Source organism: Cebus imitator, unplaced genomic scaffold, assembly GCF_001604975.1.
Source record: "Cebus imitator isolate Cc_AM_T3 unplaced genomic scaffold, Cebus_imitator-1.0 Scaffold148, whole genome shotgun sequence".
NCBI lineage: Eukaryota > Metazoa > Chordata > Mammalia > Primates > Cebidae > Cebus > Cebus imitator.
The window spans coordinates 2621446-2642189 of record NW_016107463.1 but is presented as its reverse complement, the minus strand read 5'-3'; the positions used below and the strand labels follow the sequence as shown (position 1 = coordinate 2642189).

Below are 20744 nucleotides of genomic sequence, written 5' to 3'. Positions count from 1 at the left end.
TCCCCATCAAGCTACCAATGACCTTCTTCACAGAACTGGAAAAAACCACCTTAAACTTCATATGGAACCAAAAGAAAGCCCACATAGCCAAGACAATCCTAAGCAAAAAGAACAAAGACAGAGGTATCATGCTACCTAATTTCAAACTATACTACAAAGTTACAGTAATCAAAACAGCATGGTACTGGCACCAAAACATAGATATAGACCGATGGAACAGAACAGAGGCCTATGAGGCAACGCCACACATCTACAACCATCTGATCTTTGACAAACCTCACAAAAACAAGCAATGGGGAAAGGATTTCCTGTTTAATAAATGATGTTGAGAAAACTGGCTAGCAATGCGCAGAAAGCAGAAACTGGACCCCTTCCTGACACCTTACACTAAAATTAACTCCAGATGGATTAAAGACTTAAACATAAGAGCGAATACCATAAAAACCCTAGAAGAAAACCTAGGCAAAATCATTCGGAACACAGGCATAGGCAAGGACTTCATTATTAAAACACCAAAAGCATTGGCAACGAAAGCCAAAATAGACAAATGGGACCTAATTAAATTCCAGAGCTTCTGTACAGCAGAAGAAGCAATCATTAGAGTGAACCAGCAACCAACAGAATGGGAGAAAATTTTTGCAATCTACCCATCCGACAAAGGGCTAATATCCAGAATCTACAAAGAAATAAAACAGATTTACAGGAAAAAAGCAAACCCATCCAAAAGTGGGTGAAGGATATAAAAAGACACTTTACAAAAGAAGACATATGTGAGGCCAACAAACACACGAAAAAATGCTCATCATCACTGATTATTAGAGAAACGTAAATAAAAACCACATTAAGATACCACCTCATGCCAGTTAAAATGGCAATCATTAAAAAATCTGGAGACAACAGATGCTGGAGAGGATGTGGAGAAATAGGAACTAGTTTACTATGTTGCTGGGAGTATAAACTAGTTCAACCATTGTAGAAGACAGTGGGGCGCTTCCTCAAGGACCTAGAAATAGAAATTCCATTTGACCCAGGAATCCCATTACTTTGTGTGCATCCAAAAGATTATAAATCATTCTATTATAAAGACACATGCACACATATGTTCATTTTGGCACTGTTTACAATAGCAAAGACCTGGAACCAACCCAAATGCCCATCGACGATAGACTGGACAAGGAAAATGTGGCACATATACACCATGGAATGCTATGCAGCCATAAAAAATGATGAGTTTGTGTCCTTTGTAGGGACATGGATGAATCTGAAAACCATCAAACTGACACAAGAACAGAAAATTAAACACAGCATATTCTCACTCATAGAAGGGTGTTGAACAATGAGAACACAGGGACACAGGGAGGGTAGCATCACATACTGGGGTCTGTTGGGGGGGCCAAGGGAGGGATAGCAGGGGGGTGGAGAGGTCGGGGAGGGGTAACATGGGGAGAAATGCCAGATGTAGGTGACGGGGGGATGGAGGCAGCAAACCACATTGCCATGTGTGTACCTATGCAACAATCCTGCATGATCTGCACATGTACCCCAGAACCTAAAGTACAGTTTAAAAAAAAAAAAGAAACCATTGCCAAATCCAAAAAAAAAAGAAACACAATGATTTATCATATGTCTCAAAAGAGACTCAAAAGATTAGGATTCTGGCTATTAAGAAATAGAGAAAGAATTCTTTTCTAGGAAGTTTTTGAAATTAGCAATATTATGCAATATGACTATAGCCTATGAAGACGACACCTTTGATAGAAACAGCATTCATGACTATTCAAGTTTGTCATATTCATTAAAACATATACCATTGTTATAGCAAAGCAGATGCATGCAAAGCATCCTGATAATAGAAGACTATATAGTACCTGATACTTTATTATTATTGATTTATTATTTTATGTAAACCATTTCTCTCCTCCTGAAGATCTTTTTAAAAATGCAAATACTTAGATAAGAATCAATACATTAAGTCACCTACATTTTATAGAAGTGGTTCTCCACTCTATCCAAAGTGTTCATCTTAATTCTATCTAAGGGGTCTATGAATAGCATCCAATGGGTCCATGATGGAAAATATATTACGTTTTGTTTTTATTAATCTCTAACTTTCCTTCAATTATGAATATAATCAATCAACTGCTATAGAATTAGCGCTATCTGTGACATCGATACCTATAAAAATCACAGATATTCTACGTCTTGTGTATATAGCAAAATATCACTTGTTTTCATCACTACGTTGAAATTACAATAGTTCTTAGAACTATTTCTGAATCTTATACTAAACACATTTTAAAAATATGCTAAGAAGAAGACTATAGGTCCATCAAACTGCCAAAAGAGTGCATGACTCAAGAAAGATAAAGAATCCTTGCCTTATATAATAAGTCAGCTTTTTATTTTTCTGTTTGACCAGGACAACAAAAAAATTTCCCAGGATACCATTATACCTGTGAAAAAGTTTCCACAAGGTTGGAAGGCAAATTTTGCATGTAATAAATTTGACATGCCTTGCCTTTTTCAGAAACAAAAGCAGAGACATGGTTCTGGAGGCACATTACATTAGCTATCAACTTGGAAATCACTGACTGGATATACTAGTATGTGTCTGTGGGTAAAATGTAAGCAGAGAATCCATGCTTAAAGCACTGGATTCTTACCAACCCATTATCTGGGATATTAATCATGGGGGCAGATGGGGAAATAAAAATACAAAAAATCTGACATCATATCAAACTGCTAGACCATCATGATTCAAAGGCTCTTTGAAAATTGAAGGAGAATGACAAAATGATAAGTGAGACAGAGACTGACTTACGGGATAAGTTGGACAGCTGTCACAGTGAACAGTAAAGCAGTCGTGCATGGGTATCAGGAATGGCCCATCATTTAACACTTAACACGACAGAGAGCAAACAATTATTTGGTGTGCCTTATCCCTAAAAGTAACAGAGAAGGGAGAAAATGGAAGAAAGTGAGAAACTGCATAGCAGACACACTGTGACAAAAATTTTAAAATCCTTAGCAAAAAAGATTGTTCAGTGAGCCAAAAAAGAATCACTTTCGAAGTTAACCATTCCACATTTTTCCAGGTTTCACTATAACTTTCCAAAGAATTATGTTGACAAAACTTTACAGTACCAAAGAGAAATAGGAAATAGTTTAAGCTTGTCTTATTCAGTCTATTACGCTCAAATTAAAACTACAGCTGATTTTTTTTTAAAGAAAATTTTTTTTCTTAAATTTTTGAGTAAAGTTGGCCCTCTATATAGATGAGTTCTGCTTCCCTGGATTCCACAAACTACAGATCAAAAAATTCACAAAAAAGGTGTTTATATTGCCCTTTTTCTTGTTATTACTTCCTAAACAATACAGTATAATGACTCTTTACATAACACTTACATTTTATTAGGTATTATAAGTAATCTAGAGATGATTTCATGTACATGGGAGGATGTGCGTAGGTTATACACAAATACTACACCATTTTATATCAGGGACTTGAACATTCTCAGACTTTAGTATCTGCAGGAGGTACTGAAACCAATCCCCTTTGAATGTTGAAGAAAGAATGTACTTTAATTTTGAAATAAGAAGCATAATTTTCATCAAACAAGTATAAAGGTCTTGAGCGGAACATGTATTATGTTAATGTATTTGTTTATTTGTTACCTGTATACATTCTAATGAGAAAGATTAATCCATTTAAATGGGAGGAAAAGAATACCATACTCTGAATAATCTTGAAATTATCTCAAGAAACAAATGCATCTCCTAGATCCGACAAATAAAATGAATAAACTAGTATAAAAGTTAAGTAATCCTTAAGTGAATTTGCAACCCTGGATTGCAGGCATGGAGATGCAGCATAGATTCTTAAGACACATAGAACACCATTGAACATGAACAAAGTGACCTGTGGATGTGTCCCTGTACTAGACAGGGCAATCAGCACTAGCTGTGGGTGATAGTATGAATGTGGAGCACATCTGTAAAACTGTCCTCTTTTCTAGAATGTTTTCCCATTGACTTCCCAGTGTTGACATGTCTTTCGTAGCTACACCACTTGGCAATGAATTAGAGCACACATGGCCCAGACAAGGTTGATCACAGAGATAGACAGTGGAGGATAGCAGAATTCTGGAAAAAGCTGAATTGGGAATCAAATCCTGGATCAAAGTCCTGGCTCTGAAATTGACTAGCTAGCTGGTGAAGGGTCAAGTTACCTAACTCTTTATGTCTCAAATATATCATCTATCAAATGAAAATTATGTAAATCCCATCTCATAAGTTATCATGGGAAACAGGGTTAAAAATACATTCAATGTGTTTTAAGACTGCTGTTTAAACTGACGAAAAGTACTCCATTATACTCTTAGTCTATGTTAAATTATTAACATCTGACCTAAGCTAGACCAACAATTTTTTTCTGGATTTCTTAAATTGAGGAACGGATTGTTGCAACCCATCCTCCTTGGATGACAAGGTTTCCCCAGAGCCACTAGTGGTCTTCTGTTGTCACCTACGTGGCAACCACATTTTTCAGTCAGAAAGAAAGAAGCTGAGTGGGGGTGGGGGGTCAGTGCAGTCGCTCACCTGTAATCCCAGCACTTTGGGAGGCTGAGGCCAGTGGATCATTTGATGTCCGTAATTCAAGACCAGTCTGACCAACATGGTGAAACCCCAACTCTACTAAAAATACAAAAATTAGCCAAGCATGGTGGTGGGTGCTTGTAATCCCAGCTACTCAGGTAGCTGAAACAGGAGAATAGCTTGAACCCAGGAGGCAGAGGTTACAGTGAGCCAAGATTGTGCCACTGCCCTCCAGCCTGGGCAATAGAGCCAGACTCAGTCAAGAAAGCGAGAAAGAAACAGAAGGAGAGCAGGAGAGAGGGAGGCAGGCGGGTGGGTGGGCAGGAGGCTGAATGAAGAAAGAACTAGAGATGGGTACCCAGAGGAGAACCTGGCCACTATAAATCCCGGTTTCAGATGTTTCTGAGGGCCTGTGTATCCCCAGCTCGGCTGAGACTTGGACTTTCAATCTGGGCTTGATGCGTAGGTCGGTAAATACTGCTTTAGCCTTAAGTATATAAAGTTTGACTCCTATCACTTGCACTCTAAATTGATTACCACCATGAGTTTTGTGGCATCTTGGATTTCCTCACTCTCCGCCTACAAGTATTCAATGTATACACAGAAGAAAGCTTTTAACTTTCCTGCCTTTGTGCTGTGAATATTAAAATGCAGAATTGACTTCAGGCTATGAGCCCTTCAACCTAAGAGAGTCTCAAAATGCTGATTGCCTGTTTAGAAGAGAGCAGTAAAATTTAGCCTTAACTTGGGGAAAGTGACCAAATTTAATTCTAGAATGTGAATTAGAATAAGGTGATAATTCTAAAGAAGCAAAAACTTTTATTTCTATTTTTAAATAACCTGCTACATTAAGGATTCTACAGAAGCTGTCGAAGGTTAATTAGGGACAGTTTTAAAAGAAAGAATTAAATAAAGTGCCAATTTTGGATTTTCCCATTTGTTTTATTTCTTCCTGTGTATTTTGTTGAACTTGTTAGGCACTAAATTAATAGCAACTATCAAACAATATGTCAAAGTCAATTTCTGCCTTCTTTATATCATGTCAGTATATTTGATTAATTCAGTTGCAAATACATACAATATACTGAATTAATCTTAATGTCATGCTAAAGATCAAACGCCAACTCACGAATTTTAAAATTCATAAATTCATGATAGTTCTTCCATTAATCTCAACTTCCCTTTTTCCCCAAAAGAGTCTATGCCTTGATAAATAAATGCCTTCAGTAAATTACGGTGTATTTGTTTACCACACAGATGTTGGAATTTAATAAGGTTTCCCAAATATTTTCATGTGTCAGTGCCACTTATAAAGGCAGAAAAGCTTAGGTAATTTAGTTTGAAAATGACTCTCCTGGCCTCAAAATGGGAATGAAGGTAGGTTTCTTTTCCTCTGGATATTACCCATGTTGAATATTTTGGTTTAAACTTAAATCCTCACTTCATCGAAGTAATCTCTTTTTTTACTTAACTCCCATGTTTTTTGATGAGACATCACTTCCTAGTTAGTATTTCATTAATTTGTGGTCATGTGTTATCTTCTGTATTTGATTGGAACGGCATTGAGAGCTGTGAGTGTGGTTTATATATTCCTGTAGCTTCCCACAGCACCTGACTCAGTGTCTTGTACATAATGTTTGCAGAAGTAACAAATCACCTGTGAAACCAATCTCTTTCTCATTAAATTATAATATAATGCTTGTAGTAATGCCTATTGCCTTCCCTCAGTCAAATAACCTACATTCTGCTTAAAGTGACCTCCCTAAGTAAGCAAATTTGGCATTGTGCTATACAGAGCAATCTAAATAACAGAAGAAGTTCACTTGTCCCAAATATTCAGATGGTTGTGCATGCACGTGCACACACATACACATACATACTGCTTAGAAATTCTTTCTCAAATGAGAAGGGAAAAGTGTATCTGCCATTTACCCATCAATTTGAGTTAGTTTAGTCAATATTTTTGTTTCCTAAAGCCTCAGGAATTAGGATAATAAGAGTTTTATGAGCCAAATATATCACACACATTTAATGCTAATAGAAAAATGTGTTTATTATTTTGAGGACACCTGGCTGTGTGTGTGTGTGTATGTGTGTGCACATGCATGCTCATGCATATCCTGATAAATATAAATGTTTAGGTCTTTGACATAATAATTCAAATTTTGGAATTTAGTCTAAGAAAATAATTTGAAAATTTTTTTAATGAACACACATTTATAACAGCAGTTTAAATGAAAATACAAAAACAGCTCAAATTGTCAATAATAGAAAAATTGTTCAACAAGATTTAAGCAGCAATTTGATTATGATTCTACATGTAAGATAAATGTAGAAAGGATATATTAAATGATAGTGGGAAAAATAAAATACAAAATTATATATTCTTATTGATGTACTTGATGTTTATGCATAAAATTTCTTATGTATGAAAACTGGAAGAATTTGTCAAAAAAAGGACTACATATTAGCTAACAGAGTCAGAAATCCATTTTCTGTTGTTGAAAAAATAATTTAAGTGAGTAAAAACTATCAAATCCACAGAAAGTTGATGTAAAGACAAGGAGAGGTGATAAAAATTTGTCTTGACTGGGAAAGTCAGAGGTGGCGTAGGGTGATGTTACAGAGAGGAATTGGAAGCTCATGGGAAGAATAGCTGGAAACACAGGAGAGTGGAGGGCACCAAAATCCACCCAACCACTTCAGATGCTGTATGAGATTGACCTGCCTGAAGCATCCCAGAGAGGCAAGGGTCTTCCTTAGAAGAGATTTCATAGCCTCATTTAGAATTATTCATAATTCTCATTGGTATATTTTTCCTTGTATTTTCTCAAATGCCCTTATGCTGTGGTTTAAGACTTTTGTCATTGCTTTTCCCTGGAAAGAAATAATGATGTAGTTACCATTTATCCCTGGTACAAATCCCTTTATACATTTAGTAATATCTTCGTATATGCATCTAAATCCTTTTTAAAAGAATGAGAACTCTATCCTTCCTTGATTCTGTTTATTTAGAGGTGGCTTCAATATAATCAGAAATGATAATTCTTCATAATTTAGTCCTAATAACAATAAGAAACACATAAGAATTTATCAGGTACTGTTCTAGGTGTTTGGCATGGATCAATTGATTTTAACCACACATAGTCTACCTATGATGAAGGTACAGCCTTTCTCCTATTCAGATAAGAAAACCAAGGGACAAAGAAGTTTCTTATCCAAGATTTTACAACTTTGTTCTAACAGAGCTAGGATTTAGACCAATAATCTAAATGAAGAGCCAATCAATCACATGTAATATTGTCTCCATTAAAAATTATGAGTCTTAAAACTGGGAGAACTGTAAAATTCTGACTTGAGATCAGTTTGTGTCTTCTGTGGTGGTTGTTGTATGTTGGTAGGTTACTCTTAAACCAGGGAATCAAAAGGAGAAATTCTGTTTTGTTTCTTTTATAGGTCTAAAAATAACCCAGTTCTTGCTGTATTTTAGGCTGTGCAGATTTTGCATAGTAGGTCTATACTTTCTGTTATTTATTTTAGGTTCAGAGGGTACATGTGCAGGTTTGTTACATGGGTAAATTGCATGATGCTAAGGTTTGTGTACCAATGACCCTGTAACCCAGGTAGTGAGCATAGTACCTGACAGGTAGTTTTTCCACCCACACTCCTTCTCCCACCCTCCCACCTCAAGCAGTCCCCAGTGTCTATTATTGTTCACATCTTCATGTCCATGTGTATTCAATGTTTAGCTCCCACTTATTTTTTTATTATACTTTAATTTCTGGGGTACATGTACAGATCGTGCAGGTTACTTAGGTATACACGTGCCATGGTAATGCTTTGCTGCATCCACCACTCTGTCATCTACATTAGGTATTTCTCCTAATGCTATCCCTTTCCAATCTCCCCACCACCTGCTATTCCTCCCCTAGCCACCCTCCCAGGTCCCAGTGTGTAACAGTCCTCTCCCTGTGTCCATGTGTTCTCATTGTTCAACACCCACTTATGAGTGAGAATATGCAGTGTTTGGTTTTCTGTTCTTGTGTCAGTTTGCTGAGAATGATGGTTTCTAGTTTGATCCATGTCCCTGCAAAGGACATGAACTCATCTTTTTATGGCTGTATAGTATTCTATGGTGTATATGTGTCACGTTTTCTTTATCCAATCTGTCGTTGATGGGCATTTGGGTTGGTTCCAAGTCTTTGCTACTGCGGACAGTGCCGTAATAAACATACATGTGTGTGTCTTTATATTGGGATGACTTATAATCTTTTGGGTATATATCCAGTAATGGGATTGCTGGGTCAAATGGTATTTATATTTCTATTTCTAGATCCTTGAGAAATTCCAATACTTCACTAAACTACTAAAATTTGTAAAAAGTCATTAGTCTTAGGAACAATGAAAAAAATACACATATATATATATAAAGGAAGATGAATATATATAAATATATAACATATTCATATATAGTGAATATATATATTATATCTAGGAAGATGCCCTGATAGGCATCTGCTTGCTAACTCTAGATTCTCTCAAACCTAAACTCAGAAGTAACAATATAGTATACCTATACAGTTTAACTCCCTAATGCTTCAAAAGTTACCAATTACAGAAGATAAAGTTACTTGGCCCAGCGTAATTGTAAATTAACTTCTTTGTCTTAGGTATTCCTGACTCATGTTTCTTCATAAATTTCCTTTAAGAATACCAGGGCGGCAAGCTGACCTTGATTCCCATGGCAGGGGTGCAGTGCAGCAGGGCATTTAGGGGATAGGATAGATATGTTTATTCTTGTAGTTATCAAAGTTTGAAGGGCTTTCGAAAGAGACTTTGAGTCTTATGATTCCTCTATCACACAGTCTTCTTTACTGTGCCAATAAATTAAATATGCATATCATAGGCACTGATTGTGCAGAGGGGCAAGCCGAAGGGTGACAAATCTTTAACCATCAACAACTAGCAGTCTAAATGTTCACACTTCTAATGCTCCTTTCCCAAAATTAACTAAATCTAATCACATGCCCTGGGTGACAAGTAAGTGTGTACCCATTGTTAGCTCTTGACCCTGGGGATTGAATGATGCCAAACACACAAAATAAACATTTTAGTAAAAATTAAGTGGAGTCTATTGTTTCTCAGTCTCTTAATTTTAAGGCAAAATTATTCCCACACATCTGAATTCTTTCCAAACTGAAACCAATAATTTTTAGTAGTTGGAAAATAAGGGATCATCAATACTATAACCCCAAGCAACAAATATCCAAACAAGAATAATTTCTCAAGCAAGTTTAACTTGTTTCCAATTAAATACTAATTGGATATTCTTGATAAAACAAATTATTTAATTTGAAGCCATAAATGTCCTTTCTAACTCTTAGATTGTACCAATTAACTTCAGCATAGAATTCTAAAAGCACACAATGAATTCTCTAAGGACAAACATCTGCCTTGAGCAATAAAACTTAAAACAAGATTTTTATTACTATACATACTAAGAAAGCCTCCACACACACATGCCACTGATGTAGTTCTGCCTACCCTCACCCCGGTCCATTTAATCATGTCTATTTTTTACAAGCTTAGACTTTTTAGAATGAATCCACCTTGGGCAAATTTACTTACCATAACAATATCTGACCTGATAAAGCCAAATGGTTTGAATTGTTTAATGCCTATTTGCTGTACATTGACACCTAAATGAAAAGCAAGAAAATTGAACATATGTACACAATTAACACCCCCTTGTTAAATATGCAAGATTCCTAATATCTTATTGAAATGCAAAGTGTTTCCTGCAAATATTACAAAAACAAATAACCTTAAACTGGAATTTTTTTCACCAATTAATTTTTAAAGTACACATATCCTCCCCACACCTACCAACACACACACACATTGGTGCAGAGAGTATTAGGAGTACTTAGATTAAAAGAGAAAGAAGGTAATAGAGGAAAAGGGGGATTTGAGAGATACAGGTAAGAAGAAAAAGACCTTACAATTTGACCTTTTGGTTTTTTTGAGACAGAGTTTTGTTCTTGTTGCCCAGGCTGGAATGCAATGGCACGATCTTGGCTCATGCAACCTCCACATTCCTGGTTCAATCCTGCCTCAGCCTCCCAAGTAGCTGGGATTACAGGCATGCGCTGCCACACCCAGCTTAATTTTTTTTTTTCTTTTGGTATTTTTAGTAGAGACAGGGTTTCACCCACCCACCTTGGCCTCCCAAAATGCTGGGATTATAGGCGTGAGTCACGACAACTGGCCCAATTTGACCCATATTAATCCTAGCCCTGCACATTCATTGATTTATTTGACAAACATTTATTGAGCACCCACTTTGTGATAGTCACTCAACCTGATCTCTGTCCAAAACATATATGAAAAGACTGTCTTAAAATTTAAAAATAGATATTAAAGTTAGGCCAGGGTTAGCAGAGGATTGGAGCAGAATTCTGTTGAGGGATGAGTAAGTGCCACCTCGATATTCCCTGTTCCTCACCTCTCTTCTTTCCCTTTTTTTTTTTTTTTTTGAAAATGTCTTGCTCTGTTGCCAGGTGCTGGAGTGCAGTGGCGCAATCTCGGCTCACTGCAACCTCTGCCTCCCAGGTTCAAAGAATTCTCCTGCCTCGACCTCCCAACTGGCTAGGACTACAGGTATGCACCACCATGCCCAACTAATTTTTTGTACTTTTAGTAGAGATGGGTTTCATCATGTTAGCCAGGATGGTCTTGATCTCTTGACCTCCTGATTCACCCGCCTCGGCCTCGCAAAGTGTTGGGATTACAGGTGTGAGCTACTGCTCCCAGCCTCTTCTTTCCCTTTCAACCTCCCACACTCCTGGGAACAGGCAATGACAGGGTCCCACTTTATGGGAGGCTAGTAAATCAGATTACAGCAAAGGGTTTAGATGTAGAGTTTTAAAATAAGGAAATAGCCCAATTTATTTTAAAGGCGCTTTGAGGGCTATTGACTTGGCTATATTATGTATGGTAAATGGAGAGGATATTCGGCAAAAAGCCCTTAAAACATCCCAAAACATTAAACAGAGTAGATGAATTGAATTCAAACAGTGTATTACAGAAAGCTTTGTCAGAATTTGAAAACAGGGAAAAGTGAAAATTAAGAGTGGGATAATCAGGACATAATGAACAGAAAATGTGTTAGGAAGAACAAGTCATTTTGGAATAATGAAATAGATATTGTTTGGATTGGAAGCAAGAAACACTACAAAAACAAACAAACAAACAAAAACTACATACTGCTAATATAGAAAACAAATGATTCTCTGTTCAGGTCCCTCTTTGCCCTGTCACTCTGATGGTGAAGGAATAGAATATATGTTTCTGTATGCTGTTACCTTTTTGATCACGAAGGTGTCTAATGTAAAATCAGGTCAGCTGGAAACGATTTTAGAAATCTCCTAAAATGAAATGTTTAAAATGTGTAGAGGGAAAATAAGTACATTTCAAAGCAAAGACTTTCAAAAGGCAATGGTTTAAAAAAAAAAAATACAACCTACTTAAGAAAGTAATGGGATTGGCACAAATCCCTAGGCAATCCTGGAGCTATAACTGAACTAGGACTTCTAAACTAACCCTTGCTTTATCTTCCCACCCCTGCCAAGATTTTCCTAATAAACTCTATAACACTCAGATCACTTCTTAGTCTTTTACATCTGCATTTTTAATGTTATTACAATACAAGTTGCACTCATGGTTTACACTAATTCTTCACTGCAAACTCCCTGAGGTAATATATTTACTTGTGCATTCCAATACTAGCACAGTGTTTAATACACAAATGGTCTCATTTATTGGCTACCACTTAAATTCGATTCATATGTTTTACTTCTGGAATTATATAAATTCTTCAAACATCAGAGTCTGGTGCCTGGTATGAAGCCTTGAGCACAATGAAATAATAATGACAGTGGTTATTTGCTTATTTTATCCACTTCACAGTTAGGGAAGAACATATACTACTGCATTTAATTTTCAAAGCAATCCAGTAAGCCGTGGTTTTATTTGCATTTATTGATAAGGAAACGAGCTCACATTTTGAGTAACCAACTCAAGACTACACAGCTGGTTAGCACAGACTAGCACTCAGCTTTCTCTTGATAAAGCTTTGTCTACCACTGATCTGGTCCTTGTCCTCAAGAAAAGTCACTCAGTTAACTGAGCCATCTCTATTTCCTTGCCTCCAACTTCTTCCTGAGCCAGTTGTGTTTCTACTAATGTGATGAGATACTTGCACAGCAAAAGCAAGTCAGGGAAATGGCTCAGATGGGTGAAATTAACGAACTGTTGGTTACTGTTTCTAGAGTCCCAGACAATTCTACATATCTCAACCCCTTTGGAGCTTTTGTAAGCTTTTCACGATTGTCCAAGTCAACTTTGACTTAGATGTGTGAAACACAAACAGGTTTAAAATTCTTAGGCCCCCACCAAAAAAAAAAAAAAAAAATCAGTAAAATCTGAAACCTCTGTCATACCCCTAATCAAAATCCCAAGATCTCTCTTTCCTATTTGTCTCCTTCTGATTTCTCCCTAGGGCATTGTTGTGGGCTGTGCATTGATCTTTGTGTATCTTCTTTCTTTATCAAATGTATGTATATAATTTTTTCTCTATTTGATTTCCATCTTCATTCTGTGATGGACCCTTCTTCTACCTTTTCTGACTCCCTTTCTGCTAATTCATTGTCCTATTTGAAAACTTTTTTTCCTCAATCCCATTTTATATCTATCTAGTTCCAAATATAAGAAATTAGAACAATTGTTATTTATATAACCCTTGACTTAAAATGTTTCCTACCCCGATTCCATAGATTTTCATTTTCATCAAAAGATATCCAAATGTAACTGGTATGTGTATTAGCTGAATGACAGTAAATGAGATAGTATGATTCTGGTCAGAATATACGGTGGGAGTCACATCTTACAATTCTCAACACATATTCACTAAGTATGTAGCCAAAAAACATTCTTACCCAACTGTGCTTTCCTTTCTGTTTTCTCTGCCTCTGGCCCCTTGGAGACATTTAGGAATGCTGGTTGTAATAGTGAAAGGCCAAGTTACAACACAGGTAAACAACTTCTCTACTAAGATTTCTTATATCTCAATTGAACTTGTTATGAGGAAAGAGTTGCTAAAATAGGATTCAGGAATGTCATTTAAGCATAAAGCACTTAAGACTTCTGGCAAGAATGCCATATATTTAACACGTAATATTGTCATCTTTATAAAGTAGAGTAGATAACTACAGCTTTCAGCAGCTCTGAAGGTATCTAGACATTCCAGAGAGAATACTTGAAGCTACATAAGATTTCTCTAGCACATGGTAATTTGTCCTTTCTACTTTTCTACTACTCTCTGTATATTTGTAAAGTGAGTTTAAAGGTATTATACGGGAGCATTAAATTTACTATCTTAAAAATCTTTAATGAAAAGCCTACTTTTATGGATAAAACTTTAGGAGAAATCACTACATGCCTCTACTGAGAGAAAAGAATCTCATTTTCAGTCAATCAAGGCTCAAAATATTTTGAGAACTAGAAAGGAAGTAACCATTGTAAAAATAAAACTGAATTTAGTCAGTATAATAGAGTGATTATTTCATTCATAAACCGAAGTAATAGATAACAAAGTTAGACATTTTCCATTGCTCTCTTTTTCTCTTTAAATGTCCGTTAGCTAAATAACCAAACACTGTTTTTAAAAATCTTAGCCTTTAGATATATCAATAATACTAATCGTGTTATTTATTATGATCAGCAGAGAATTAAGAACAACATTTATTCGTGAATCCAGGGTTGTTCACTCACTAATCATGTGACTTTGTGCTTTCATTTCTATATTATTTTGATAAAGTGAGAAATCTAGAGATGATTATTTCTTTTTCATCCCAATAGTCCAAAATGTTATGAATTTTCATCAAATTTTAATTCACATCCTATTCACTCGAATATTTCCCTGCCAGATATATTAATCTCCTCTCAATTTGGAGAATAAAGACGAAGTATCAACAAAAGTTAACAGCAGTATTGTAACAGTATTATTGCATGGCATACAGGCATGCCTGAGTCTTGCCAGTCACCTAAATTCCAAGGAGTTCTGAGGGATCCACATACACAAAGACAAATCAAAGTAACGTTTTATTAATAACCGCCCAAGCACCAGATTCTCCAGTGAAAGACTGAGTAAAAGCCTGAATTAACTGAGGCCTAAGCATAGTCTTTTATTTTATTGAAAAAAGTAGAAGTAGTACATTTGGGTTGAAAGCAATATAGGGAATGAAGAGAAGGAAAGAAAGCGCTCAAGCTAAGTAGGCCCTTAGACAAAGGTCTCCAAATACACTGATTCACCTCTCTCTCTCTATCTCTTTACCTTGAAAATGTACACACAACCAACATATCATTTTCTAAATAATAATATAGCAGATCTACCTTATAGACTTGTATAATTTACTTTTTTGTTATTGACGTTGTTAAAACCATCCAGGTTCAACTTTGGAGCTTTAAACTTGAATTTACTACAGTGGAAGGAGAAGGTAGGTCAATTTCCAGATATCATTCTCTGAATTATCTTATTTTCCCCACTCTCTCTCTCTCTATCTTCCCCCAGACATTTGGTTCCTACCCCAACTAATCGTGAATTACAACAACTGTATTTGAGCCAATATCTGGTATCTGATATTGGTTTGAGGGTCCAATGTCACTAACAATTTTTTGTGTGAGATATGGAAAGAGAGCTGTCTCTTTTTATCTAGAACAATGTGGCTTCAATTCCTAGTCACATTATTTGGTGCTTCCATTAAATGTCACTTTCTCAAGGAGGATTTTATTAGCATTTTGACCTGAATTAAATGGCCTGTGTTTTATACCTCCCTCTTATAACACTAATCACATAGTTACTTGTTTAAAGACTGCCTTTCTTGTTAGCATGTAAGCCTCATAAAGTAAGCAGATGGCCATAAGGCCATAGAGTATATCAGTGCTGTTTAGATGAAGACTACACTTTCTTCAGACAGATGCAACCCTGTGCCATAGTGCTCAGTTATCAACTGGAATGTTGCCTGCATTTCAGTTCCCACTCAAGTCCTTGGCAGTAAACACACACAACCACACACAATGTCCTCTGTCCAAAGAGGCAGAGAGTGCCTCTTTGTTTTTACCATTGTATCCCTAGTACCTAACGCAAAGCCTGACACCTGGAAGATGCTTAATAATTATTTATCAAATTGAATTTTAATACTTGAAACAGAAAAAAAGACCAAATGGTAAACACGGGCTTTCTATTAATTTGCCCAATTAATTTTCCTACGTTTCTCTTTCTATTCCCCCTAAAATATACACATACACATACATATAATGTCTCTACACAAAGTATAGATTATTTTCTTCCAAGCCTGTGATCCAACATTATTTGCCTAATATGACTACTAGGAAGTCCGAACACTATAACTTAGCTTTATATTGAAAGTTTCAGGGGTAAAGTGGAAGAAAATATGCAAGTTAACATGGTGTATTATTACAGGTCTGATTTTCTTCTCCTGTTAAATACCATTGATACATTTGTTGAACCTTTAGTCTCTATTTTCGCCTCTCTGTCTCAAACAGTTTGTAAAGGTCTCTTGCATTTCTTCAATAAGACAGAAGCTCTATTTAATGGCAGAGATTTCATACTGTATCTTGGAATTCTTAAAGCAAAACATTTTACTACATTCAGGGAAAAAAATATATTAATCCAATGTTTAAAACGAAAAAGAAAACGAAGTCCCAACAATTAGTTATCTCAAATGGAAAAAACTGCCTTGAAAAAAATAGTGGACTTGCCATGACTGGACATGATCTAGCAGAAATGGGTTAGTATCTACCATGGATGTTGTAAAGAAATTTCTGCAGAAGGAGAAAAGTTTGAGAAGGTCTATATTCTCAGCATTTCGAAGAATGCAGCTTCTGCTACAACAAAAAGCAACTACTATTTTCCCTGAATGCAAATTGGCAGGCATTTTACAAATTTATTAACCCTTATAGATAAAACATGTAATAAAATTTCTAGCAATATAGTTTGTCGTGAGTTCACTGTAATCGTTATGAAAATCCTGAGACAAGTTCGGTTTACTTTTGTATCCTGGGGCAGTAGTCATATACTGTAACTACTGAACTGAGAAATCTTCCAGAGTTCAGATTGCACGATTACAGTTCCAGCCTCCCATCTACTCAGAGCAGCAGCCATATGGAAGAGTTAGGTGTCTGTGTTAGAACCAGAGTTTTGTGGATAAATGCCGTCTCTGGCACCAACTAGCTGTGCATGTCCTTGGGCAAGTCATTTAATTTCTCAGTGCCTTATCTCCTGATCTGAAAAAGTCGGATAAAAATAATACCAAAATCACCTGGGCTGTTGTGAGGAGTAAATGAGGGAATAGATACAAAGCGCCTAGAATGTGTTCCACAAAGGTAAAAGCATTCCATAAATGTTCACCTTATGCCTTTAATCAATTTTCTTTTCTTTTCTGTGACTTACTTTTCTCATTTATAAAGCAAAAATAACCCTACTACCTTAGAGCATTGTAAAAATCACAGTAGAGATGTAAAAATGTTTTGGAATATTTTAACTTCTATGCAAATAACAGAAGCAAATTAAACTAATATTATGAACTACTATGAAAATTCTTTTCTTTCATTCTTCCTTCAGTTGAAAATACTGTTTAAACCTTCTTCTTCACTCTGTAAGAGAAATGTTTCACTAAAAAGAGTTAGGAATTGTACATCAATGTAGACAATAGCGGTAGAAATAAAGGCATTCTTGCTGGCAAGCTTCCAGAGATGGGTTTTAGCATTTTTCTGCATATAGAATATTGGGGCTTTGTCAGTATCACAGAGTGAACTAAAAACACACGACACAAAAATATGAAAGCATTCTCTCAGAAGTAGAAGAGGTCTCTCACTCCTGGGTCTCCTACTGTTTACTTCTGCAAGTATTCCCTAGTGCATCAATTCATAGAACAATCTATCAAAGGTGCAGGGAGCAGAATGACCTCCAACAAAGGGAGAAAGCAACATCTTCCCAAAAATAAGAAAGGGAAGCTAGAAGAGATTAGCAAAAGCCTTATGAATTGTTCCCAAAGGTCTGCTTGACCTTTCACGTTCAAGCTGCTGTACAGCGTGTCCTATTTCAGCTTTTCATGAAATCTTACAATTACTCAAAACTTGGTCAACTGAGAGCTAAAACTTAAAGATGAAAAGGCAAAAGCCATGCACTTAGGTCAACAAAAGGACTGCATAGCTGCATGATGGATGAGTTTCAGTTCAAATAATTCACATAAACACAGCTGATGGGTAGGATGCTTGCAAATATAATGTGTCCACAGTATGATGATTCTAACAAAATAAGCAAATATTTTAAAAATAAAGATGTCATTTTAAAATTTAAAAGTGGCATATAGTTGTTGTTGAAAAGTTTAAAATATTAAAAATATATATCAATATGTAAAGTGCAAAAACCATCTACATGGTAATAAGTTGCAGATAGCCCACATCACATTAGACCTTAGATTCTAAGCTTCATGAAAGCAGGAATTGCCACATAAGGGTAAGCAAACGAGACATGATCTCTGCCCTCAAGGAGTTTAGCAGGCACTCCTCCTTCAGGTCTTTACTGAAATGTCCCCTTCTCAGCAGTTCCTGATCACATTATAAATTTCCTTCCAACATTCCCCATTTAATTTTTCTCTATGCTACTGATCACCTTTGAATGTAGTATGTATATATATATATAATATATTTAATAATCACATTTATTATGTATTCCCTGCAAATTTTTTTGTTTATTTTATTGTCTCTCTCCTCTCTCTCAAATATTGATTTGCTATGATATTCCCAGAGTTTAAACAGGGCCTGCAACAAATAAGGAAATTAATATTTGTTAACTAAATTAATGAATGAACAGGGACTGAATGAAAACATACTTCAATGTAGTTTTTTCCAAATAATTAACTATGTGTCCAATAAGAGAGGACTAGGTAAATAGATTATGATATTTCCAGAAAATGTAATACTTTGAACATATATATGTCTACATTTAGTAGCATGTAAAATTTCTACCGTAAGTTTGTTAGATTTTTGAAAGTCACACTCTCAAAACATATATATAACTTCATTTTCAATATATATACACATAATTGCATGTTTATATTGATAAATAATTCCTGCTATGTGCCCAGGATCATGTTACATACTGGGGACACACAGAAGGAAAGAACTTGCTCAGGAAACAGACATATAAAAAAGACAATGGCCAGGCGCGGTGGCTCACGCCTGTAATCCCAGCACTTTGGGAGGCTGAGGCGGGTGGATCACGAGGTCAAGAGATCGAGACCATCCTGGTCAACATGGTGAAACCCTGTCTCTACTAAAACTACAAAAAATTAGCTGGGCATGGTGGCGTGTGCCTGTAGTCCCAGCTACTCAGGAGGCTGAGGCAGGAGAATTGCCTGAACCCAGGAGGTGGAAGTTGCGGTGAGCTGAGATCGCGCCATTGCACTCCAGCCTGGGAAAAAAGAGAGAAACTCCAAAAAAAAAAAAAAAAAAAAAAAAAGACGATGATACAATGTGATAAGCACTGTAACTAACATACTTATGTGAATTACTTCTGCCTTAGGAGATGTCTGGCTCCTTGAGAAATGGGTAGGAAAACGTGGAAACAGTTATCTCATTAGAGAAAAAATGCTTTATACAATCACACTAACTTTAATGGGAATCTGCCAGGGAAAGTGTTATCTTGCACATGATGATGCAATGTTCTACTTACCATTCAAAAGCAAAGCTATGATTTCTATATTACTCATGTCACAATGAGATCTTGCAAGTGAAATATTGACTATTATTGCTCTGATATCTTTAATCTAGCCCTGAATATGGATGGAAACAGAACAAAAATTCAGTGAATTGCAACAATGTACATTTCTGCTTTCAGTTCACATTCCATTAGAGTGCTAGGTCCAGTACTGGACTGAATCTCAAGGAGACCCACCTTTTGGTTTTTTTGTTTGTTTGTTTGTTGGTTTGCTTTTTTCCTCCACTGTCCTTAATACACGAAAGGAGAGACTCTGAAACTCAATCTGACACAATCCACCCTGTTTGTCATCAGTACAATGTGTCATTTGCAAGTTCATCCAGTATCTTCCATCCATTACAGGGTGTGGAGCAGCTAAGAATAGCTGCAGAACTTGACTCTGAGCTGCTTGCCGGGAAGCACTAAACTTACTGCATGACTCACTGTGGGATGTAAATTCTTGTGAGAGCGCTGATAAAAAAGCAGTCTTTCAGCAAGAGAACCTTTTTAATGGGTTGCTATGACAGCTAAGAACTTCCACCAGTTTGGTGTTTTTCTGAAAAAAAGAAAAAAAAAAAAAGCAAACTTGTAGATGGGCCACATTCCTGAGTGCCTGTGAGTGGCACATGGGTACATTTCTCCCTTGTGGCTCAGATAGCAAAGTTGGATGGTTTCCATTAAAGAAAACCTAAACTCTGAATTATACTTTGCTCATAAACAGCACCACAGGCTGAGACAGTAGAGCCAAGGTTTAAACAGCCTGGGAATACTTGTGCACGCTTCATTTCAAGTCATTCCTGTATTATTTATTATATTAGGCACTAGCGCACTTTTATCAATCAGGCATCTCAGAATCTCCCAACTGGATGCAATTCTCAAGTAGACACTTAAAAATCTGGAAATAAAATAAAAATCACAACAGGGAAATTTTATTCAACTAGGCACTGTGCTAAGCCCTTTACATGCATTTTCTAATTTAATTTGTACAATAACTCTACAAGGTATATTAGATTATGTTGACTAAATTAAGTTCAGTTACTTGTCCATGGTCACAGAGCTAGTAATCATGATAGCATTCTGCAATTTGGCATTACTTTCTTTCATTTTAATTTCACAACCAACTGCTATGGAAATCAAGAAATTAATATCATATCCCTTGAACTTTATATTTTGCACAAGTCCCTGTCTATGTAAGTAAGACTATTAATTTAAACTTTATATTGCATTTTCCCAGAATGAGAATTAGGAGGAAAAAAGATAATTTCTCTAAACTGAAAGAAAAGACATCATAAATGCTTTTCATTCT

The 20744-nt window shown here is 36.1% G+C and overlaps 1 protein-coding gene across 7 annotated transcripts in view; it reads right to left on the bottom strand.

The window, feature by feature from the left end:
• The window catches only part of LOC108314151 (muscular LMNA interacting protein), a 269710-nt gene that overhangs the window by 210993 nt on the left and 37973 nt on the right, over positions 1 to 20744 (bottom strand). Inside the window, exons 2-3 of one of the 7 annotated variants that reach the window (XM_037743612.1) lie at positions 13593 to 13652; positions 2818 to 2942 (exon numbers count right to left, since the gene is read on the bottom strand). The exons of 4 other annotated variants lie outside the window; for them this stretch is intronic. In XM_037743612.1, the coding sequence (XP_037599540.1) occupies positions 2818 to 2869 (52 nt within the window). In that variant the 5' untranslated portion in view covers positions 2870 to 2942; positions 13593 to 13652. The remainder of the gene's footprint in view (positions 1 to 2817; positions 2943 to 13592; positions 13653 to 20744) is intronic. 2 more of the 7 variants (XM_037743611.1, XM_017542900.2) reach the window with 2 other exon arrangements.